Source organism: Aspergillus pseudoviridinutans, assembly GCF_018340605.1.
Source record: "Aspergillus pseudoviridinutans IFM 55266 DNA, scaffold_4, whole genome shotgun sequence".
NCBI lineage: Eukaryota > Fungi > Ascomycota > Eurotiomycetes > Eurotiales > Aspergillaceae > Aspergillus > Aspergillus pseudoviridinutans.
Window position 1 is genome coordinate 677,594 of NW_025091284.1, and position 24,721 is coordinate 702,314.

Genomic DNA, 24,721 nt, shown 5'->3' on the forward strand with positions numbered 1-24,721 from the left:
TCTGTAGTGGATGTTCTTGCTTGGGGTATTGAGGTGTAGATAGAGATTGGTAACTGGTTACGCTATTCTCTATTGGGATTCAGACTCTATTACAGTTGCGACCTTAGAAAGGAAGTGCGATAGCCAGTGCGAAGTAGTGTCCCCATCTTGCCAGAGGGAAATCCCAAGGATAGTAAAACCTACAGAGAGTGGAATCATAAGAAAGTGTGCGCTTAAGACTAGTGAACATATAGGACTCTAATATTCTGTAATTTCAGTGAACTCAACTCTATTTACTCTTTCTATCGTCCTATGCACACCAACGCGGTTCACATCTATGTCACCGCATCATCGTCAATGGCGTGGTTCGTGCAACATCTGCTTCGAGTTTATATAGAAGGTCTCTCGCCAAATTGTTGACATCACTCAGGTATCTCAGCGCGCTGAGCAAATCGTTCACACCTTCCAGTCTCTCCTCGTCCGGACTCGCGAGATTCGGTGATGTAGCATTGAGGAAGCTGGCCACTAGGGCTATCGTGTTTGGGAGGAAAGGGTGCATCTGCGTCCGTGCATGTCAGTAATCCGATATTTAAAGAGCGGACAATGAACCAGGGATGGGTATACTTTTAGGAAAGCAATTCGAGGAGCATTTCTCATGAGATGGACGACCTCGGACGCAGCCTGGTACGCCAGCTGCTTGTATGTCAAAGCCATCAGGTGATCACCCAGCGATTGCCACGGGCTTGCTTCCGCCGTGCTGCTGAGGGACACGGACGCGCTGTAGGCCAGGATGCGATTGAACGACCGCATGGGGTCGCACTTTGCGACTGATGAGTCCCTAGCCCCAGGTACTGCGCTGGCGCTCTGCGCGCGAAGCCCACTCCTTGTTGCGGAGGCCGCGGCGGCGGCTAGCCACTCGTGTCGTTTCCAAAAGGCTTGCGACGCCGACTCGGAACCGGACAGGGGGATGGAATGTGCGAGCCGCCGGTGAGAGATGCAGCGTTCGAAGAGATTCGATAGTACGACACACTCGGCGAATGGGGGGAGCGTGCCGCAGCCGTCGCTATTGCCGGTGGTTTCAGGGAGGAACCCCATGCGGATAGGTTCCCGGCCATTCTGGAAATCTGCCTCGGACATGGGGAGCCGCGTGCGGATCTAAAAGAGACTTGGGGTTAGTTAGGACGGAAGGGCACGCGGAGGAAAGCCTAGCTGAGGATGTGCACCTACTATTTCTTCGTGCAGCATCAATGGTCGGTCGTTGAGCATGCTCGAGAGTCGATCCAGAATAAACGCGGCCCAAAGCGTCCGCCTCTTCTCCTCGGTCTCTATCCAGGCTTCCTCATACATGGCCTGCGGACCGGAGGAGGAGTCAGAGGCAGATAAAGCCGGCGCATTCTCATCCTGTGCGTCCAGGTCGAACAAGCGCGACAGCTGCAGCAGCCGGAAAGCGCGTCCGGCTGTGAGCAGGGCCTGCTGCTCAGGCATGCGCAGGAACTCGTAGTGAGCCAGGAGAAGCCAGGCCTGGGTGCGCTCGTGCTCGATCTGGCCTTGTCGGCCCCTGACGCTTGTCATCCAGGGCAGGCCGGTCTCGCCGTGGACATCCTGCGCCTCGAGCATGCGGCGCGTGGCGGCGTACAGTGCATCGCCCAAGGCCTGAAGCTGTGTCGACATGGCCGCGGCGACGGTTCGCATGGCTGAGCGTAAGCAGGCCCGAGCTGGTGTTGGGGTCTCGTCGCTTGCCCAGGAAAAGTAGCGCCGCTTGTGGATCATGGGAGCGATGGGGTGCACTCTCTCAAAATACAGCAAGTCCCTATTCAGATTGTCGCCGCATTGTCAGTCTTCATTTTTCCCAGCCATGGCATGGGCAACTACCGTACAATTCACTTCGCACCAGATCAGACATTTGCAATTCTCCGTCACAAGTGATCATCTGGTTCCCAGTGGGTTTTACGGGCGAGAACGGCGTAATGGGAGCCTGTTGTATATTCGTTGTGAACGTATACGGGGACATCAGGCCACTGTTGACGGGCGATTCATTGCAAACATAGCCCGAGACCGCCATGAAATCAGAGGTTTCCGGCATCTTTCCGCCGGGGGAGAAATCAAGCATCGGAAACGGGTCGAATTCGACGCTCGCATAAGATCCCCGCTCGTCAAAGATCTCTCGTTCCGGCGTCACTTCGTCGAGTCCCAGTGGTACAACATCAGACTCCAACGGCCAGTCTTGACTTTCGAGTCGCTGCTCCAACATAGCTGTAAGGAGTCAGTCAATTGGAGATTAGCATTATATGCATCAGGTAGGTGCCCTGGAGACGGAAAGTGGACGGAATTCAAAGAGCACAACAAATCGTGAAACGGGGTGAACTCACCAATTCTTGACCGTAGATCCTTTATCTGACCCTTCTTTGGACCTCTCTGTGGTCTCTTGTCCACGACGACACAAATTCGGCCCGCCTCGGCGCAGATCCCGCACTGAGGACGGACCCGGTCACATCGTGCTTTGCGTCTACGGCACTCCTCGCATGCCACGCCTGGCAGCTGCCGGGTGCCACATGCACGCACCATGGCTCCCTGGTCGGTGTGGCTATTAGCTCCCGTGTTTCTTTTTACTTTAGTTCAGAAGTAAACGAGAGATCGGGGTAGTTTAACGAAGTAATAGAGCCGAACAACCGACAGTTGGGATGCTTTAACGGAAGAGAGTTATGACAAAGTTATATAGCATGTTGCAGAACGTGACATATCAGACTATTTTATGCTTCTTCAAGAGATCTGAGTCTTTCAGCATGATCAGCGCTCCACGTGAGATTTTAGCTCGTGGGCGAAGTTGTAATGCAGTGTTACAAAACGGGGTGCTATACTTGGCTGGAGGCGTCAAGTGTCCAGCACTCAAGCACTCGTATAAGCAGAGTGAGATTTTAGCGTTTTAGAGCGCATTAGCTCAATCCTACCACTAGTATTGTGGCTACGATCTAATTGACTACTGCCCTAAGACTCTGGGATCACCTCCCGCATTGACACATGGCAGGATGGTATTCCTTGTACACTAGGGCTTATCGCTGCCACAAGAGTACAGGGCCTATGATCTCCTTCCCGTCATTAGCAGTATGGATGATGGTGATTTCAACAGGTAGGGCATTACTATTCCTTCGCGCTAGAAACGGTCGTCTACACCTGTCTAGCCCAGCGGTTGTAGGGTTGGCATTTGTCAATGGTAGTATCAACTAATTCTTGGCCAAATGAACAAACCAGGGTTCCAAGGGTTAGAAGAGGGAAAACACGAGATGTATGCACATGTCAAATGGAGGGGTTCTACTACTCCCTGTCTAGCTGCGAAGCGATGGGGGCTATTTATTGTTCCTAAAAACCTAGTTAATTAACTAAACGAAGGGAGGTCAACGTCGAGCCCGACCATAGGGTTATCCTGTGGTGCCAAGTGTGCTTTGACCTGCATATACGGACTCCTGATTACGACGTCGCGAAGGCAGTTGAACAAGCAACGTGGTAAGCAGCCACGGCGACGTCCGTACGTGGTTGTACTCTTCCGGCCTCACAGAATCCGAAGCTTATAGGATATCCCGCCAGTAGGACAAATTTGAAGATAGGAGAACAGACCACAATATATGTAACAAAAAGCCTAGATTCGGTTGGGGCGATTCTAAGCTCTGGCTTGAATAATAACGGGCCGTCAGCCGATAGTGCCACTAGCTATGGATAGTTCCCACAGATATCGGAGGCTCTGAGCTCGTCAACCTGATTAGATTCAGGGATATTCGAATAGGATACGTAGCAGGCTGCAACATAACCGAAGAGCCGAAGCCTAGGATAGCCGTTACGGGAGTTCTAGAAACTGCTGGGAACGAGTACGAACCACTCAGGTAAGACAGATACGAACGAGACACTTAGACATGGATTCGGTTCAGATTATGCAGTAGACCCAAGATCGGAGTCAACCTTCGGGGAATCTGCCGTTGCAACGCGATACGATAGGGAGAATTCTTCCAACGAATTGAGGCGAGAACCAAGAAGAGGGGGTTGGAGCGAGCCCAAGATCCTTCGATCAGGGAGTGAGGCGGAAAAAGGCCGTCTTCAGATGTCAGATATTCGGTTCATCACGCCATCAGACTGCGGAATACTCCCCGGATGTACCCCACGCTAGATAACACTCGTCCTAGAGAGCTCAAATCCCTGCACGCACTAAGGAAGCCGGTGAAACATTCCGAATATCCAACTAATGAAAACTCCACAGTGGATTGCTTTAGTTGGCTCGAAGGACACTAATCCTCTGAGGGGTAAAGGACGTGACTGCTGAGCCCTCTTAGTACTTGAAACACGGATGAGCAACTCATTTATTCCCTCGGTTGCTCATATCTCTATCCAATTAAGTATTACTGTCTAGACTACAGTCGGCTCGTGGCAATGAGCACGGTCCCATACAGGGATCATCATGCTCAGGGCCAATCAAACCTCTGACCTTTTGTTGGAGGCCACCGTGCCCGGATGAATGGATATGGCCTTCTGACAAAGTACGACAGACCAGAGCTCTGCTTAGTTGCCATTAAACTGTCTCAGGCACTTGTATCATAGAGTTAATTGCGGTTTCAGTATGCATCTAAAGGCATTAGGATCCAGTGCCTTTGAGGTGTCCGGTACGGTTCTCTATATGACTAGGGATATACGTAGAGAGTGTGAGGCACATATTGTATTATTTATGACACTTCGCCTATTCGGCAGAAGCTTACTATCATGGAAAAGAGAACCCAAGGCTGATGTAGAATGTGCCAAATTTTTGTAGCTCAAAGGAGCACAGTCGAGAGAACGTTGAGCAACAGAGTCCGAGGCGAATATACGGACACGGCAATCGCATCGCTCCTGACCTGCACATACCCAGTAGACAGTAACTATGTACCGTCTATCAAGACATGTTATCATTGTACGCAGATTCGCCCAAGCCGCTACAATAGCAAAGGAAGTGCTGCTGGGGATGGCATTCGCCTGTGCCTCAGCTTAACCTTGACTTTAACGTCATCAACGTATCCATGACCATACCGTCGGTGTCATAGTCCCACAATTGATGACTCCGGCTCGCAATATCACGACTGATCTTTTCCTTGTCGCTACCATACTGCGGATCTTTCCAGGTGAAAAGCTCGGCCACTCGCCTGCTACTCTTAACCAGCCACTGTGACCGCTCGTAGCGCACCTCACTATACACCGCCAGTGCCTCGGATATCACCTCCGCGCTGACAACCGGTCGACCAGCCAGTGCGGCCAGCACCTCTGCCAGCACCAGTGCATCCTCCATTCCAGCCCCGGCGCCGCCCCCCTGATTGGGCGTCGAGGCATGCGCTGCGTCACCGGCCAGGCACATAAACCCGCGCGCGTACGACGGCACAGGGGCATCCAGCATGTCGAAGATAGCCCACTTATGCAGCTCCTCGGGCAGCAGGGACACAAAGGTCCGCACCGTGGGACCAAATGCAGCAAAGGCAGCCATGGCTTCTTCCCTGGTCGCCGGCAGGACGTATCTCTTCGTGTCGTTCTCCGTTTTGATCTCTGGCCACTCATTCGGGTCCATGACGAAGGCCTCGACGTGCATTGCGTTAACTCCAGCAAGCGGGATGCTCAAGACGAAGGCGTCCGGACCCAGGTGGCCCCGCGCGGTTGATGTCTTTGCGGAGCCCAGAGCGGCGGCCGCTTTGTCCATGGGCACGAGGCCGCGGAAGCCGAGCTGGTGCGCGTATTGCGCTCTGGGGCTCGAGGGTCCGGAGCCGAACATGGCGTTGCGCACCTGCGATCTGATGCCGTCGCAGCCGACAACTGCAGGTGGTCAGCGCGGAGAAACGAAAGGTCAGCCCTTACCCTATGATGCTACGATCAGACTCACCGACATCTGCCTCGGCCTTGGATCCATCCCGGAAATTCAGGATAGCTCTGCCGCCATCGTTCACCTCGACCGATTGCAGCCATTTCTCGTAGCGAACATGTTCTTGCGGGATATGTTGTATAATCTGGTCCACAAAGTCGCATCTCCGGCAGGCCTTGTACCCCTCCCCCACGCGCAGCTGGAACATCACCTCCTCCGTCGTAGTCCGTGGATCTGCATCGTGCGGCTCATGGAAGCCGTCGACGAAGTTGAGGCAGCCGCCCTCGGCATGCGTCGCTACGTCGTAGTAGCTCTGCAACACGCGGGGATCCAGTGCTGCCATGGCACGCTCCGCATTGGGAGTAAAGTGGATGCCGACCCCGAGCTCGCCAAAGTTGGCGGCTCGCTCGTAGATGGTGAAGGGCACGTTGCGCCGCAGCAGGCCGACAGCCAGCGCCAGGCCGGTCATCCCGCCGCCGATGATGGCCACCTCGAGCGGGCGGACTGCGCCATCTTGGCTCTCAGTCTGAGTCATCTGACGCTGATACTTTTGGCGGCGTTGGCAGACTGGGGAGATGGATGGTAAGGAGTATGAGACCCTGTGGCGGGCACAAGATGTAATTTTTCCTTTTCAAGGACTTCAAAAGTCGAGCATTTCATTTCATGTGAGGGATCTTCTGGCGCTATAATCTCCCATTCATCTATGGCTGAGTCGACATGGGTCTGGGACTCCGGAGTTTCTCTCATTGGAAGAGCTTAATCATGGCCTCGGACTCCGGAGTTTCTTCCAGGTTGGCGTTGGCCAGGGGAATAGGGGAAGTCCGGAATCTGTAAATAAAATAGCTGCCGGCATACGGCATGTGGCATGAGGGTCAGGGGTCGAGACTAGCTTACTTGGTATTCACACGAGGGTAGAGGACGTGGTGCGTACTTGGTGACTTCGCCGATTTAATTGTCGTTGAGGAGCCATCATTTTCGGTATACCTTTCGTTTCTTCTGAGGGCATGAGATGTCGATGGTGACATTTGCCCGTATGTATCATTATTCATGCGCTGTGCGAATATGTATACAGAAGTACATCGGTCATGAGTCGGGTGAGAAGCATGCACCTCCCAAGTCCAATGTTAAGAGAGACAGTATAAGGTCTGTAGTGTGCGAACGATACGATGAAACCAACATCGCATAAGTAGTTAGGGTGTGTATAGGACGTAGTAAGACAAAACATGTTTTATATGAAAGCAACATAGGTCTTGGTAGAATAAGACGAATCAACCATATCTAGCACCTAGTTTATTACCTGCGACATGAATAAATATAACAAAGAAGTATGGAAAGACAAGTCAACTCAACGCAAGAATCCACTGCTCCTCCAAGCCTCGACGTATTTTCTGACCAACTCATCACTCACCGGCTGGACATCTCGCAGAGTCAGCGAGTGCTCCCTCGCMTTATCCGTAGCCATAGTTACTCCACCACACGACATGTGCTCGAACTTGTGCTCAAAGAAGTCTATAGCCTTTGCCGCCGGGTTATCCCACGGGTTCTCGCCCGGATACGCCTGCACCCGTCTGAGCCACTCCTCAAGCGGCACAATCCCCTTCTGCGGCACGCCAAGCGCATCGGCCAGCACGGGGGTCATCTCCTCCCACTGCTTCCGCATTGGGTTGTCCACGTGGTAGACGGGGTGGCAGTCGGGTGCATCGCGCAGGAGTAGGTCCGCCAACACTGCCGAGGCGTCCTCCAGAGGCAGCCATGAGAGCACCCCCCGCACCGCCGGAAAGGCCCGCAGTGTCTGTGCCGACTTGAACAAGAAGCCGAGGACTTCCATGTGATTCCAGTATCCCGTCTTCGCAGAGCCAGACAACTGGCCCAGTCGAACGGTCATGGCGCGGAAGCGGTCCGGAGAGCGACCGAGAGTGTCTTGCAGGACGCGTTCGCAGATCATCTTGGCGCCTCCGTAGCCGTTGGGAAGGGCGCTGTCGATGTCGCAGGGTTCCTCGGGCACTTGCTGCTCGCCATCGTGTACGGATGGATACATGCCTACTGCGGAGAGAGATGATATGAACTGGAAGGTGAATTTGAAGTCGCTTTCCGGGTTGGGCTTGCGGCGTGCGGATACGCCTGCAGCAAGGTCGATGAGGTTGCGCATGGTGGCGAATTGCGGCTCGTTTTGCTTGAGGGATCGCAGGCCATTGACGGGGAAGGCGTTGTGGATGATGTGCGTCACGTGGTCCAGCAGCTGGTTGTACTGGGCCTCGTCCAGGCCGAGTCGCGGTTTCGAAGAGTCTGTCTCGATCACTTTCAATTTGGCCAGCATAGATGCGTCCAGATGGATGCCCTTGGATTCGAGCGCTTGGATCTGGCGGCGCAGTGGGCTATAGTCGTCGGCTGCCGTGGCGTCTCTCCTGGATCTCGCACCACCTGGGGGCGTTCCGTGACGGTTGAGGCAGTACACGGTGTCGACCGACGGGAGGCTGACGAGGTGTGTTACAATGTGGCTGCCGAGGCTTCCAGTTGTCCCTGTTACGAGAACGCATTTGGCACAGGCAGAAGGTAGGGGAGGTCCAGAGTACTCGGGGATTGTGAAGCCTTCTGATGTATGTTTCACGTAGTCGTCCGCGGCGACCTTTCGGGCTTTCATGTCCTCGTCAGATAGATGGTGGCCATCCTCTGTTCCTGGTAGATGTGTAACGGGACCACCCAGACCTTCGAGGTCTTGTTCGGCATCGGCTGCCAACGCAATCAGAACCCTTTGAACGCGCACTTCGGGCAACTTCCCATCTGTCCACTCCACATGTTTGTAACCGGCCGCAAGAAGCTCGTTCTGCCAGCGCTTTTCGTCTACGATGGCATGGGTCCGACCATCGTCAAACAGCCACCAGCCCTCAAGGGTACCCCAGACGACATCAACCCAGTGCAGCGTCCCCATCATCTCGAGGAGCATAAGGAAGCCGTCTGGTCGCAGAAACTTGCGGATGTTCTGGGCTGAGACCCTAAGTGAATGGGTGGCGTGCACGGCATTGCTGGCGATGACGATGTGTTGTGAGCCCACGAGTTCTGGATCGGAAGGAGGCTGTTCGATGTCGTGCACAGCGAATTTCATGAATGGGTACTGTTTGAACTTCCTCCTGGCTTGGGCCACGAGAGATGGCGAAAGATCGGTGAAGGTGTACTCGAGAGGTATTCCAAGCTTCGCCAGTACTGGAACGAGCACCTTTGTCGTGCCGCCCGTTCCGGCTCCCATCTCCAAGATCTTTAGAGTCGTCCGATTTTGGGATGCAAGCCTCATCTTCGTCGCCAGCCGGGTGAGAAAGTCGGCCATCTGCTCAAAGTATAGCTTGTTGAACGGTAGTTCGCCGTAGAAATTAGCCACGAGTTCTCGGTTCTTCGCATCCCCGAAGATTAGCTGCGGGCCGTCGGCCTTGCCTGACAAGACATCTGCCATTCTGGAGCCAACATTATATGTGAGCTGGTGCGAAGACCCATTGTCCGCATGGTGTCGCATCAGGTCTTCGAGAAGGGCATCGGCGCTCAGCGAGGGAAGGGGGATGGCGGTCCGTGTGATGACACCGTTGTCGACGTCGATAATCCTGGTCTCTTCCAACATCTTGTAGAGGTATTCGTGGAATCGCTGGTGCCGGGCGACGAAGGGAACGGGCTGCAGGACTTCACCGGGCTTGGCCGTCTCGAGATCGCAACCCAGCTGCTTGAACGCCTCACTGGTGAGCACCAGGCACAACCTTGTCTGCTTCTGGGACACACCATCAAGGTATCCCGCGCACCCACGGCTCTTGAGGAAGTAGTCTGTTTGTGCTTTAGACTCGCGGAACGTCTCAAGGATAGCAGCCGTTGGCAGATCGATGGACTTGTCAGAAACATCGTATGTTTCCGCATATTCCTCCATCGAGTTTGGCGTTGAAGGCAAGTCGGCATCGCTGGAGGAGCGGCTGTTCTGCGAAGATGACATGCCCGAGGACTCGGAGTCACTATCCTCATCCTGATAACCAAGCGTAGACTGGAGGAAACTGAGAACGCCTGGCACATCAAAGATGCTCATAAGCTCAGACTGTTCGAAAGTACAATTGAAGGTGGTCTCGAGGTCGCGCGCCATCTCCATACCCATAAGTGAGTCTATTCCGATGTCGGCAAGGGTATCGGTCTCGTTGATTTCCTCTGGCTCGAGGCCAGAGATGTCTGCCAGAACGGGCAGTAGCTTCAACCAAAGATCAGCCTTGATGTTCTTGCGACTGTTGGCATGGGCTGCAGGCTTCACTGCTGGCTGATGTGGCTGGGGCTGAGAAGTATCGTACTCGGCTGGGGTGCGCCTTGGAGCAGTTGCTGTCATAGGCATCACAAGCGATTCCGTAACAGCGCGACTATTTGCCATAGGTGTAGCAGCCACAGTAGAGTTCGCCAGTATCTCTCCTCTGTAGCCAGTGTTAGCAAAAGTCTTGTACATCCTGTTTATCTGAGCTGAATGGAAAGGCCAAGAGGACTTACACTGGAACTGGTGTGTATCGGATGCCAAGTATGACCTCTTCGAGTTCCCCGGACATTGGATCAAAGGCAAAGATGTCCGTCAAGAACTCCCCTGCTTCGCTGCGCTTATGCACTGCCAGGGCATCCCACTCCTTTTGATGGTTTTGATGGAGAACTTGCGGAAACCTCATCCACTGCTCAAACCCACTGATAATGTAGACGGTATCATCTGTGGCTCGCCGGTCTGGAGCCATACAGTTGGCCCAGATGCCACCAACCTGGGCAAGAGCCTCGCCTAGGACGAAATCGAGCCAACTCTCGCCGGACCGTCTGTGCGCCACCCTGCCGGCCGACTCGTTGGCACGCCCAACCAGCTTCCGCAGAACCCGGAATCTCTCCCCGTAGTCAACAATATCGGAGAAGACCCTGTAGATACTCCGTCCCTGAATCACCTCCTCGGCGTCGTCACTGCTTTCCAAGGCTCGGAGACATCGTTCATGTGTCACGAGACGCCCGAACCTGCTGAACTCGAGACGGGTCCGAGAGTCATCAAGAGGCACGAAGTAGATTTGTCCGCTCAGGTGCACGGCTTCCCCAGCGCCGTCGAGCTTGCTGGTGAATTTGAAGTGCCAGCTGGTAGGTTCAGTGCCGACGCGCTCGAAATCAAGGAATAGGGTTCTTGATGAATTCGCAACGATGGGACACAGGTTCACAACATTGTAGACTTGAGGATGCAACTTGTTGGCCTCGGCCAGTTCCGGACGAATGCTCGTGAGGGCCCGTAATGCCAGGTCTATTTCGAATATGGTTGGGCATGTGTGCGCTGTCTTCCCCATTACGTGTCCCGTGACAACATCCACGTATTCTTTTACGGTAGTGTTGATCCGGAACTGACACTCCTTTTCGCCTTTATCTCGGTAGCCCCGGAAGGTGAAGAGACCGGTGGGCGGCGCTTCCACCTCGACAGCAGCAGTGCTGGCCTCGCCGACGACCTGTTTCAAGGGCGGCTTGAATTCCAGCCAGTGTCGATGCTTCTCAAATTGGTATGGCGGGAGGATGATGGGTGCGTACTCATAGGTCTGTACCCGCGAGTGTGGCCAGAAGGACACACGCAAACCGGCCTTCCATAGGCTCATGGTTGCATCGACGAGTTGTTGCAACCCCTGACTGCCGTTTGTCACATTTATTGGCTGGAAAGTCGAGCTTTTTGGCATGCTGAGGGCTCTGCCTGCCATGGTTGTGATGGTAGAGTTGGAGCCGGCCTCTAACCAGATGGCTTCCGGATACTGCTTTGCGAGCCTTTGGACAGCATGGTTGAAATAGACCGGCTGTCTCATGTGCTCGGCAACATAGGCCGCCGAGAGAGGACTGGTGTCGCGCTCCTGGGTTGCTCTCTCGAGCTGGATCCTGGGCTGACCAAAACTCAGCTTCTCACCCAGAGCCTCCAAACCCGGCTTTAAGTGCTCAACCAGCACAGAATGAAAGGCATTGGTCACATCCAGCCTCTTGTGTTTTAGGACAGGCTTTGTTGCATTCCGCGTCGAGATCTCCTGTTGCACAGCATCAATCGCAGCGACCGACCCAGCAAGCGTGAAGCTCTTGGGACCGTTGAAACATGCAACAGTCGCCCTGCCTGCGCTTTCATCTCCACCCAGGCGGGCATTTGAAGCCGCCAATAAGTCCTCGACATCCGCTAACTCGGCCTCGACTGCGATCATGGCGCCCTTTTCAGGGCCCCAACTGTCTCTGATTATCTTGGACCGGCCATGGACCATCTTCAGAGCGTCTTCCATAGTCAAGACCCCCGAAACACAGAGCGCAGTGAGTTCCCCAAACGAGTGACCGACAAGGGCCGCTGGTTCAACGCCGCAGTCGATCCAGCTCATCGCGCACGAATACTGAATGGCGAACAGAAGCGGCTGAAGCACGGATGGATCGTTGATTGGCTCGCGTTGGAAGATGCCGGGATAGATGCTACCGGCACCAATAGACTTGCAGACATTGTCACACCGGTCGAGATGCTGACGCAGGACGGTTGCTTTGTCAAAGACCTCACGGTCCAGTCCAACGAACTTGGCTACCTGGCCCCCAAAACATAGTATGACGGGTCGGGGGGCTGGTGCCGCGAAAGTCTCGAAAGATGTCAGCTTTTGGTCCAATTCGTCGATAGACGCGGCAGCAACGACGAGACCCCGTCCAAGGGACCAATTGGACTGTCGATTCACATTAAATGCCAGGTTCTCGATTCCAAGGCGGTCTCCGGAGATCACTTTCGCATTAATGGATTGGCGCAGTCTTGCAGTGTAGGCTCGTATGCTGTTGTCATCAAGCCCAGAAATATAGAACGGACACTTGAAGGACGAACTGGAGGACGTTAACATCTCCCTCTTCTCCCCGACCGGCTTCGGCCCCTGCTTCACGACCATCGAAGCATTCGAGCCGGCTGCTCCGTAATTGTTGATGAGCGCTGCTTTGAAATCCTCTGTCCAGGGAATGGACGCTTTGGTTACCTCCATGTTGTCAGATGGCAAAGCCTTGATAGCAGGGTTCATGGAAGTGAAGCTGGCTTGCGGGGGGATGTGGCCTTCATGCATCATCAGCAGTATCTTGATCAGCGCTACAACCCCGGAGGCGCCCTCAGTGTGACCGATCAGACCCTTGACGGAGCCAATCTGCAAAGGCTTTAGGCCTTGGCGAACTGAACCCCCCAAGACCTGGCGGATGCTGTCGTACTCGGCCGGATCACCCACAGGGGTCCCCGTCCCATGGGCCTCGACGACCGAGATGTCTTTGATCTGCAAGCCGGATTTGGCAATGACAGTGCGGAAGACATCGGACAGAGAGCGTGGATTGGGGACAAAGATCGGCGTGCTGTTCTGGTTCTGGTTGATGGCGGTGGCCGAGATGACGCCCAGAATCTGGTCACCGTCGGCGACGGCGTCCGTCAATTTCTTGAGAAAGACAGCTCCGATAGCCTCGCCCCGGCAGTACCCGTCTGCCTTCGCGTCAAAAGGTTTACACTGCCCGGTAGGGCTGAGGAAAGACCCTGCGGCCAGATTCTGGAAGAACATAGGCGTGCTATAAAAGTTGGTTCCGCCAGCCAAAGCTGCCGTGCATTCGCCGCTCAGGATAGCCTGGCATGCTAGGTTGATGGCGACGGTTGATGCTGAGCACGCCGTATCGACTGTCATGCCGGGTCCCGTCCAGCCAAAGTAATGGCTCACCTTTCCAGCAATGTAGCTGCGCAGGGCGCCTGTGGCCGAAAAGGCTGTCGGCGAGGTATGCGAGATATTGTTCTCATAGTCATTGGCAACAACGCCGATGTAGCACCCAATACGCTCATCGGATTTGGATTTGTGGTAATACCCTGACTGCGCGACGGCCTGATACGCCGTCTGCAGAATGAGCCTCTGCTGTGGATCCATATGAAGGACCTCGCGTGGAGACTTCTTGAAGAACTTGTAGTCAAAGGCATCATGGTCGTCAATGAAGTTGCCGTACCATTTCTTCTTCTCGTCACCCTCTTCGTAGGGGCGGAAAGTAGTCTCCATGACGAAGCGATCGTTGGGCACAAGTTCCCTGTGCTGCGATTTGCCTTCCAGCAGGATCTTCCAGTACTGCTCCAAGTCCGGGGCTCCTGCCACGTTGCAGGACATGCCAATGACAGCAATATCATTCTCAGCTACTCCGGCGGCTACGGGTGCCGGGGCTGGGCTGGAACCACTTCCGCGGCTGCTAATGCTGTGCTCAAGGTCGAAGTGGGTGACTTGGCTATTCAGTCGCCGGAGGAGCGTCGGCGGGACACATCGTTCCGGTCCAAACTCGATCACGCGAGAGCTTCTGTCCTGTAGCGAACTGGAAACAGCAGCGCGGAAGGTTTTGATCCAGTTGAACTGTTGTACGAGGAATGCGCGTGAAGCTACTTCAAGGAGGTTTTCCCCGCCAGTGATAACATCCTCCGAGTTGACGCGTGTCGGCAAGACGAGACAAGAAGCATCTGGGAGTTGAAAGGTGGGGAGTCTTTTGCAGAAAGCAGACAAAGCCTGAAGGTCGTTTTCGTAAAGCGATCCTGCGTGGAAGCGACCATGAAACTCGGTTTCGGTGGCTGTGATGCCGGCACTCTGGAGATGGCTCTTCAGGGCGGAAGCAGTGCGTGTAGACGTTGTCACCGTCACACGATTGTCGTCATATGATACGGAGATGTAGGCCTGCCATCACGTCCGTTAGTTGGAATACGTCCCGCAAATTGATCCTGCTTACCTCCGGAAACCGGTCCAAAGCCTTCTTCAGCTCGGCCACTGATTGCCCCCCTCTCCAAAATGCTATCAAGGAGAGAGACGGCCCTGCTGCGTCAGATGCATCCTGCGCGTCAGACAGTGCTCCTAGTACGAAGACTATGCGAAGCACTGCTGCGGCATTGTGGCAGAACTGCGCCCAGGACGAGCTTGCAGACACTACTAGGGCACTGAACACACCAAGGCAGCAGCCAAGTGTTTCGGTCTGCGCAGGTGAAGGCACCTGAAACCCATGTCCGTCCCCGAGTCCGGATGGACAGAACGAGTTCACATGCTGAAGATATTCGGCCAGTTGGGCTATGATGACGAGCGGCCCAAGAATTGCATTGGGTAGATTGGCAACGGTTGATTGCGGCGTGATGACTCCCGTCCGAAGCCATTCGGCCAGCTTTTGCGCGTGGCTCACTCCTGGAGTCTGTTGCAATTTCGGAATCGATTCGCATAGAGAAGCCCAGCATTTCTCGATATCCTCAATAGCATGGAGAGCCCACTGGCTGGTGGCATCACCTTTCACGAATGAGATGATACGACTGAAGTATGGCTCATCCAAGGACATGGCCCCAGGCCCGAACAGAAGGAGAGTCCTGGCATCCGGCATGGCTCGGGTCACAGAAGGCGCTGTGCGGATGAGCTCAGTTCTAAGTGGTGAGGCTTGGGCGTCTGCGGTAGAGTTCAACTCTACTATCACCGTCTCAGCTAGGAATGAGCAAGGAGGTTTTGTGGGTAACGTGTGGATAGAAGATGAATCTAGGAGTCACAGAGGACGTTGCGGTGGGCTTTTAGGAGGTTCTCTGATCTTGCCACCATCGCAGAGAAATCAGAATGGAGAGGGCACATGTCGGAGAAATCATAGCTTCTTGCCCCTAGAGCTTTGACTGTAGTAGGTGTATTGGTACAGTAGCAAAGGATTCACATCCATGGCTTGCCGCTATACTATCCGGAGTTTCTAGGTAATCTGAGGCACCTATCGAGGTGTTAGGAGTTTAATCTAGTAACCGGAGTTGTATCATGCAAGGCGGACTTTTTTCTCGTGTTGAAATAATCATTGCCGTAGGTAATCCGTAGTAGTCAGCCTATAGCAGACCTTGGCGACCCCCATCACCCCGTAAGATAACGTCTTTACTGGCCTATGAAAGCTGCAGCTGAAGGTGCGACTACTGCACGCTGATGCAGGTAAGAATTCTGCAGTAATACGAACAGTATGAGACAATATTTCGGTACTTTCGCCGTGGATGCGACTTCACCTCGCTTACTACCTGGTTAGCTCACTATCATGTCCCCAGTCTGTTCGAATTTCTCCGCTCTCCGTGCCGCCGGAATGGTCCCGTCATAAGCGTCGTGCTGACGCATTCCGTCCAAGATATGCTATAGGCGACATACGACGTAGGAGATTGGCGATTTATTGTTGCCTGAGTCCCAGGCTATCTCCACTGTTTATTATCAGATATCAGAACCTATCTATATGGCTRCATAGATACTACCTTGCCACGATGCCTAGACAGTAGACGCATAAACTGCAGTGGTTCCCATTCATTCATTCATTCATTCATTTACTTTGAAACTCCTGCCTGCTGCTGCAAAGGAACACMATTGACGAAGACTTTCCCTGACAGTGCCTACCTCGACAGAAAAGATGGGGAGCATTGGTAATGATTGTAACGGGGTCACGGCTGGCTGGGCAAATGAGCCCATTGCCATTATTGGCATGAGTGCAAAGTTCTCAGGAGACGCAACAAACACAGAGAAGTTCTGGCGTATGTTGGTCGAGGGAAGAAGTGGCTGGACACCCTTTCCATCTTCCAGATTCAATGCGAAAGGAGTGTATCATCCGAACAATGAGAGACTGAACAGTGTAAGTAGGCCTTCATTCTAGTGACGTCCAATGCAATACATAGCAGCAGGAACAGGAACTGACAAGTGTCTCTCTAGACGCACGTCACGGGCGCACATTTCTTGGAGGAGGATGTCGGATTGTTCGATGCGGCCTTCTTTGGCTACTCGAGTGAGACTGCAGCGGTACGAAGTCAAATACTACATCTGTGCAGATCGTGTTTACCTGACCTGACTCGCTTTCTTTAGTCTCTTGATCCCCAATATCGACTGCAGCTGGAATCCGTCTATGAGGCCTTGGAGAATGGTGAGAACCTCAGCTGACGATCGGGTTGGAAACATGATTGCTAATAGCACCTACAGCTGGCCTTCCATTGGCCCAGATCGCCGGTTCGAACACATCCGTGTTTACAGGAGTCTTTGTGCATGACTACAGGGACAGCTTACTCCGAGACGCCGACAATCTGCCCAGGTTGATGGCAACAGGGACCGGCGTGCCCATGATGTCGAATCGTATCTCACATTTCTTTGATTTTCGGGGAGCGAGCATGACAATAGAAACGGCCTGCTCCTCGAGCATGGTGGCCATGCATCAAGCCATCCAAAGCTTGAGAACGGGGGAGGCCGATATGTCCATCGTGGGCGGTGCCAACCTAACCCTCAACCCTGACATGTTTAAGGCCTTGGGATCGGCAGGGTGAGTGCAGTATTCCACATTTGCTGTTCATTTCAAGGCGTTATGAGTGAGACTGACATGTGTCACCAAGGTTTCTATCTGCAGACGGAAAGTCGTATGCCTTCGACTCGCGCGCAAGTGGATACGGACGTGGCGAGGGCGTAGGAACCCTCGTAATCAAGCGCTTGAAAGACGCCCTGGCTTCTGGCGACCCCATCCGGGCTGTAATTCGCGAATCATTTCTCAACCAAGACGGCAAGACGGAAACCATCACCACTCCGAGTTTGGAGGCCCAGGAAGCCTTGATCTGGGCTTGCTACCGGAAAGCAGGACTAGATCCACGAGATACGCAGTACTTTGAGGCACATGGTACAGGCACCCAGGCGGGAGATACCGTCGAGCCACGGGCCATTGCAACCATCTTTGCGTCATCTGACCGTGAGCCACTGCTTATCGGATCTGTCAAGACAAACATCGGCCACACAGAGGCAGCAAGCGGGCTGGGAAGCATCATCAAGACTGCCCTGGCCATGGAAAAGGGGATCATCCCGCCCTCCATCAACTTTGAGAAGCCCAACCCGAAGATAGCTCTGGAGGACTGGAATCTCAGACTGGTCCGGGAGTTGGAAAAATGGCCGGCGGCCGCAATTCGCCGCGCCTCTATAAACAATTTCGGGTACGGAGGGGCCAACGCACATATCATTATGGAAGATGGCGCCTCATGGATTCCAGCCTTTGCCGGCAGAAACGCATATTCGAACGGCCACTCGAATGGACATGGTATATATCGGAAGCATGTCCAGCTGGATGGACATGCCCGGATTAGCCATGATAACTCCAAGGTTTTCGTGCTGAGTGGGAAAGACGAACAGGCGTGTCAGAGGATGATCTCCAATCTGAAGGATTATCTCGAACAGCAAAAGTTGACGCAGCCAAATCCCGGAGAATTACTTGAAAGCCTTGCATATACCCTAGGCCAACGGCGGACCCGGTTCCCATGGGTGGCCGCGCACCCGGTTCCTGTCACGGAGGGCATCGATACAGTCATCCAGGCCCTTGACTCACCTAAATTCAAACCTATCCGCAGCTCGCGTGCGCCTAGAATCGGCATGGTGTTTACGGGCCAGGGAGCACAATGGTATGCTATGGGTAGAGAGCTCGTGAATGCCTATCCCGTCTACAAAGAATCCCTCGAAGAGGCCGAAGGATACCTCAAGGATTTCGGTGCAGAATGGTCCTTGATGGAGGAGCTATCGCGTGATGCCGAGAGCTCTCGAATTAACGAGGTCGCTCTGAGTACTCCAATCTGTGTCGCAGTGCAGATCTCGCTTGTACGTCTACTTCGGGCTTGGGGGGTTGTGCCCATGGCTGTGACCAGCCATTCGAGTGGGGAGATTGCCGCGGCTTACACTGTCGGAGCACTGAGCTACCAGGCGGCTATGGCTTTCTCATATTACCGCGCTGTGCTGGCTGCGGACAAGAGACTTCGAGGGCCGGTCAAGGGTGGCATGGTTGCCGTTGGGCTCGGACTGGAGGATACTGAATCCTACCTGAAGCGGCTGACGTCGGGGGGCCAGGCTGTGGTGGCGTGCATCAACAGCCCATCCAGTATCACGGTTGCTGGAGACCTATCTGCTGTGAAAGAGCTCGAAGACTTGGCCGTCGCAGATGGTGTCTTTGCTCGCCGCCTCAAGGTGGACGTCGCTTGGCACTCCTATCACATGGCCCCCATTGCCAATGTTTATGTCAAGGCACTGGAAGAGTTGCAGTCCACCGACATTGACAATGCTCTTAAAACGATCACTTTCTCCTCACCAGTGACCGGGGGCCGCATGATTGATGCCAAGGAGATCGCGTCTCCAGAGCACTGGGTGCAGAGCTTGTTACAGCCTGTCCAGTTCGTCGACGCGTTCATCGATATGATTGTGGGGGAGTCGGGGACGTCTGCCTCCAACGTGGATGTCGTAGTTGAGGTTGGTCCGCATACAGCTTTGGGGGGTCCTATTCAGGAGATCCTCGCGCTTCCCGAGTTCAAGGACCTGCGGATCCCGTACTACGGCTGCCTTGTGCGCAAAACAGATGCGCGACAGAGCATGCAGGCTCTTGCCGCCAGCCTGCTGCAAGAAGGATATCCTGTGGACATGGAAGCCGTCAACTTTCCCCATGGCAGAGAGCAACACGTAAAGGTGCTGACGGAGTTGCCATCGTATCCCTGGAACCACCAGGTCAAGCATTGGGTCGAGCCAAGGTTCAACCGGGCCCTTCGCGAACGGTCACATCCGCCCCATGATCTCCTGGGCTCGCTTGTCGAGGGCTCAAATCCAGAGACACCCTCGTGGCGACACATCCTTCGTATCTCCGAGTCACCGTGGACCAGGGACCATGTCATTCAATCCAACGTTGTATATCCAGCCGCCGGGTACATCTGCCTGGCCATCGAGGCGATTAGGCAGCTCACAACAATAGACCAGAAGACCGGTGCCAAGGAAATATCCGGCTATCGGCTACGAGACGTCGACTTCTTGCAGGCCCTCATGATACCCGACAACGCAGAGGGCATTGAGATCCAAACGACGATTCGCCCCGTGAGCGAGAAAGACGTCAGTGCACAGGGATGGAAACATTTCGAGGTCTGGACCGTCACGGCGGACAATCGATGGACCCAACACGCCAAAGGCTTGATATCTATCGAGTTTGAATTCCCCTCCCTGGAGGCTCTCAAGCCAACTACGCGCGACTTCGACATCAAAGGCTACACAAGACGCATTATCCCGGCCGACCTGTTCGCCAACCTAAGGGCTCTTGGCATCGCTCATGGCCCGATGTTCCAGAACATGAAGGGCATAGTCCAGTCGGGCTCGGAAATGCGCAGCATGGTTACCATGACCGTGGCGGACACGACGGTGCCGAATGATCTTCCCCGTGACCCCGTCCTGCACCCTGTCACATTGGACTCGATCATCACGGCTCCATACTCGGCTGTTCCCGGAGCTGCTGCCCGTGAGACCGCCGCCAAGGTCCCCCGATCTGTTACGAATTTCTGGGTATCCAGTAAGATCAGTCATACGGCGGGGTATGTTTTCAAGACTCACTCTTCGCTCATCCGAGACGATCGTCAAGGAATGGAGGCCGACGTGTCAGTTGTCGATCCCGGCGACGGAAACGTCGTGCTGGAAATGAAAGGCTTCTCATACCAGTCTTTGGGACGCAGTGTATCACTTCAACAGTCTGCGCCATGGGAGACAGAGCTGTGCAGCAAAATGGACTGGTCACTTGATATTTCCTTTGCGTCGCCGGCCACTTTTGCCTCTATTGAGAAGCAACTGAGCTGCAACATTGACCCGTCCGAGGACAGTTTCAGAGTGGACGTCTGGCGAGTGTGCGTTTACTTCATGCAGCAGGCTCTACTTGCATTGGATCCTCGCGATACGGAATGCATGGGATCTCACTACGCCAAGTATTATGCATGGATGAACGACACTGTCCAGCGGGCCGCCTCAGGGCAAATTTGTATCGGTAGTGCCGAGTGGCTTGTGGATGAAGAGCCGGAAAAACAACGTCGGATTGACCAGGTGGCCAAGGCCAGCGTGGGTGGCGAGATGGTATGCCGCCTGGGTGCTCAACTGGTGCCTATACTGCGAGGGCAGACTGCACCACTCGAACTCATGGCCGAGGACAATCTGTTGCCCAAGCTCTACACCGAGACGCCCAAGGTGAAGCGAATGGGGTCGCAGCTCGCCGGGCTGCTACGCCACCTTGCACACAAGAATCCCCGTGCCCGCATCCTGGAGATCGGCGCAGGAACAGGCGCCATGACGCGATATGCCCTTGAAGCCCTTGGTACCACCACGTCGGGCGGTCCACACGCTTCCTTGTATCACTATACCGACATCTCAGCGGCCTTCTTTGAGGCGGCTCGAGAAAGCCTATCGGCCTGGAGCGACCTGCTGTCCTTTGACGTGCTCGACATTGACCAGGATCCAGCCGCGCAGGGTTTCACGAACGGCCCTTACGATATTGTTATCGCCTCGCGCGTCCTGCATACTACCAAATCTATCTCCCGCACGCTGAACAACGTTCGGAGCCTCCTCAAGCCAAACGGGACTCTCTTGCTGATGGAGGATGTGCAGTGTCACATCGACGCCCAGTTTGTGAGCGGGCTGCTTCCTAATTGGTGGCTTGGCGAAGAGCCTGAGAGAGAGGCCAACCCGGTGCTGAGCGCACCCATGTGGGATCGCTATCTCCGGGCCGCTGGCTTCGCCGTGGATCTCAAGCTGCCCGACTGCGAAAGCACCGAAAGCCAGACTGCGATTACTATCATGGCGACAGTACCAATGTCATTGCCCCCGAAGCTGAGCGTCGGTCCGGAGAAGCTGGTCATTGTCACAAGTCGTAGAGCTGGGTCTCCTCCCTCCGGATGGCTGCAGAGCCTCCAGGATTCCATCGCCGCATGCACCGAAGGAGAAGACAGGAAGTTGCCGGTTGTACAAGAGCTTGAGTCTGCCTCTGCCACCTCAACATGGTTCGCTGACAAGATTTGTATCTTCATTGGCGAGGTGGACGAGCCCATCCTCTACGACCTCGATTCAGCGTCTCTGGAGGGTATTCGGGCGATGAGCACGAGCTGTAAGGGGCTCATCTGGGTGACGCGAGGGGGCGCCGTGGATTGCGAAAGTCCCGAACTCAGTCTTGCGGCTGGGTTTGTTCGCTCGCTGCGCAGCGAGTACGTTGGTCGAAAATTGTTGACGTTGGACCTAGACCCCAAAGGGCCCCTGTGGTCTGACGCCGGTGCATCTGCCATTGTGCAAATCCTACGCACAGCTTTTGGCAACTCCGAGGACGGCCCTGGGGCAGAGAAAGGCCCAACCGAGTTTGAGTACGCCGAGCGAGATGGCGTGATCTTAGTTCCACGACTGTACCATGATGTGGCGAGGGATCAGATGCTTTCTCCAAACGCTTCAGACTTGGATGCCAAGCAAACCGTTGTTATGGAGCCCTTCTACCAGCCAGATCGCCCCCTTTGTTTGCAGCCAGAATCACTAGCCTTTGGTGACGATGACAAGGCCTACTATGACTCTCTTCAGCCCAGCCTGATAGAGGTGGAGCCCAGGGCGTACGGTACCGACTTGCGCCATACGGACGAGCATATCATAGGCCTCGAGTGTGCGGGAATCGTCACTCGAGTGGGGAGCGAGGCAGCTGCTCAGGGCTACGTAGTCGGCGATCGTGTTGTCTGCCTTTTGAGCCAGTCGTCTTTCCCAAGCCGAGCTACAGTCGGGTGGAGGTCAACAGTACGCATGCCGACAGAGCTCACCTTCGAGGAGGCAGCATCGCTCCCAGTAGCTTTCCTCACGGCGTACTTCTCTCTCATCGCGGTCGCAAGGCTGCAACGCACCCAGTCGGTCTTAATCCATGCCGCGGCTGGCAGCGTTGGGCAGGCTGCCATCATGGTTGCGCAACACCTCGGGGCGGAAATATTCGCCACTGTTGGCAGCCCTGAAGAGCGAGAGCTCATCATGCGAAGGCACGGCATACCAGCGGACCACATCTTCAACAGCCATGACACATCCTTCGGGCCTGCTACCCTCGCTGCCACCAACGGCTACGGGGTTGACGTGGTCCTAAACTCGCTGGCGGGTCCCCTTTTGCAGGAAAGCTTCAACCTAGTCGCACCCCTGGGGCACTTTGTCGAGATTGGCAAGCACGATTCGGAGAGAAACAGCAATCTCGAGATGCGACCCTTTTCCCGCTCTGTTTCCTTCTCGGCCATCGACCTTCCGAGTCTCTTAGAGCGCCGAGGTGCTGACGTGCATCGCTATCTGGGAGAGGTTATGCGCCTTGTTGAGGCCAATGCCGTCGCGCCTGTGCATCCTATCACTGCTTATTCCATGGGGGACATTGCCGAAGCGTCTCGTCTGCTGCAGACCGGGCACCATATGGGCAAGGTCGTCTTGTCGGTCGGTTCGCATGAAATGGTACCAGTACTCCCACGCGCGGTGGCTGCGAAGCTCTCTCCCGACGCGTCGTATTTGATTGTAGGCGGAACCGGCGGGTTAGGGCAGTCTGTGGCGCACTGGATGATATCACGCGGAGCTCGGAACCTTGTCCTTCTGTCGCGTAGCGCAGCAAAGAGCGAGAAGACGGCAGCATTGGCCGAGGAGCTCCGCGAGGCGGGATGTAGTCGCGTCTTGCCTGTCAGCTGCGATGTCGCCAACGAGGACGACGTGGCCAGAGCGATCCAGGTGTGTGCGCAAGAGGGATTGCCGCCCATTCGGGGCGTCATTCACGCTGCCTTCGTTCTCCATGTGAGTGATCGCCCATCACCCCAGCGGATATTTTCGTTGCAGGCTAACATGATTTGTTTGCTCGCAGGACTCTTTCGTCGAGAAGATGACCCTCGACGACTACAGGTACACCACACAGAGCAAAGTCGCAGGGTGCTGGAACCTGCACAATCAATTCAACCTGCCCGGCGATCTCGACTTTTTCGTCCTGTTCTCGTCAATCAACGGAATCCTCGGCTACGCCAGCCAAGCAGCGTACTCAGCAGCCGGCGCGTACGAAGACGCCCTAGCCCACTGGCGCGTCAAGCACTGCGGCCTTCCCGGTGTCTCCATCGACCTCTCAGTCGTCAACGCCGTCGGCTACGTCGCCGAGGCGAACGCATCCGAGACCCTACGCAAGTCCCTCCTCAAGGCGGGACGCAGGGTCATCGACGAAGACCACGTGCTCGCCTCGCTCGAGTCGGCCATTTTGTCGCCGTACGACCCCCAGTTTGTCGTGGGTGGCATTAACTCGGGCCCTGGCCCGCACTGGGAGCTTGACGGTGACCTCGGCCGCGACATGCGCGTGCTCCCGCTCAGGTACCGACAGCCTTCCGCAGCCGCGCAGGAGGAACAAGGGCAGCAAAATGGTAGCGACCCTCTGGCTGCCAGGATGGCCGTGTGTGCATCGCGCGACGAGGCTATTCGCGCGGTCGGGTCCGCCTTGGCCGAGATGCTGGCTGATATGTTCCTGGTCCCCGTCGAGGATATTGACCTGAGTGAGTCTCCCTCGCAGCAGGGAGTTGACTCCCTCGTGGCGGTTGAGGTGCGCAATATGCTCTTCAGCCAGGCCGGTGCCGAGCTGTCTATTTTCAATATTATGCAGAGTCCTAGTCTGGCCATGCTCGCGGCCGATGTGGTGGATCGTAGTAAGCATGTGAAATTTGCTGCGGCGTCATGAGGTTGGCGATACCTTGGTAGAGTTAGATGTTTCTCGTCAATATTGGAACGTTATATTTTTGTCAGAGAGGTTTCCCTTGAGCATACAGTTCTACTCAGGAGAAGACAAGAGACAGATTGCAACACACGCCAAATCCTGAACATAGTAGGTATAATTTGAATTTACTCGAGTCAAATAATTTCTCCTAGTAGCACTTGCTAAACAAGATCGCCCTTCCCCTATCGATTCCTACATTACACGTACAAGAAGCTCGCTCTCAGTCTCCTTGGATTTTGTCAAGAAGGAATCTGCAGACCAACCAGAGCAAAGCAAAACAAAATCTACGTAGTAAGGAAACAGGACCATCGAAAACACACGGAAGTCCCATCCTTTCGT

The 24,721-nt window shown here is 54.8% G+C and overlaps 4 protein-coding genes across 4 annotated transcripts; 1 reads left to right on the top strand and 3 right to left on the bottom strand.

The window, feature by feature from the left end:
- Nucleotides 1-319: 319 nt before the first annotated feature.
- Asppvi_005674 (uncharacterized protein) lies at nucleotides 320-2,544 on the bottom strand (the record flags this gene model as incomplete). Its single annotated transcript, XM_043301590.1, has 5 exons — nucleotides 320-538; nucleotides 604-1,134; nucleotides 1,207-1,789; nucleotides 1,857-2,232; nucleotides 2,349-2,544. 5 exons carry the CDS (start codon nucleotides 2,542-2,544, stop codon nucleotides 320-322), a joined length of 1,905 nt encoding a protein of 634 aa, XP_043157525.1.
- A 2,434-nt stretch (nucleotides 2,545-4,978) lies between these two features.
- Nucleotides 4,979-6,377, bottom strand: Asppvi_005675 (FAD-dependent oxidoreductase; the record flags this gene model as incomplete). Its single annotated transcript, XM_043301591.1, has 2 exons — nucleotides 4,979-5,796; nucleotides 5,864-6,377. The coding sequence occupies 2 exons, from the start codon at nucleotides 6,375-6,377 to the stop codon at nucleotides 4,979-4,981; spliced, it is 1,332 nt and encodes a 443-aa protein (XP_043157526.1).
- Nucleotides 6,378-7,187: 810 nt separating this feature from the next.
- Asppvi_005676 (type I iterative polyketide synthase) lies at nucleotides 7,188-15,214 on the bottom strand (the record flags this gene model as incomplete). The annotated part of the gene is made up of 3 exons (XM_043301592.1): nucleotides 7,188-10,269; nucleotides 10,343-14,529; nucleotides 14,582-15,214. The coding sequence occupies 3 exons, from the start codon at nucleotides 15,212-15,214 to the stop codon at nucleotides 7,188-7,190; spliced, it is 7,902 nt and encodes a 2,633-aa protein (XP_043157527.1).
- A 1,035-nt stretch (nucleotides 15,215-16,249) lies between these two features.
- Nucleotides 16,250-24,346, top strand: Asppvi_005677 (type I polyketide synthase; the record flags this gene model as incomplete). The annotated part of the gene is made up of 6 exons (XM_043301593.1): nucleotides 16,250-16,468; nucleotides 16,546-16,632; nucleotides 16,696-16,753; nucleotides 16,810-17,143; nucleotides 17,214-23,427; nucleotides 23,495-24,346. 6 exons carry the CDS (start codon nucleotides 16,250-16,252, stop codon nucleotides 24,344-24,346), a joined length of 7,764 nt encoding a protein of 2,587 aa, XP_043157528.1.
- Between the last annotated feature and the right edge of the window lie 375 nt (nucleotides 24,347-24,721).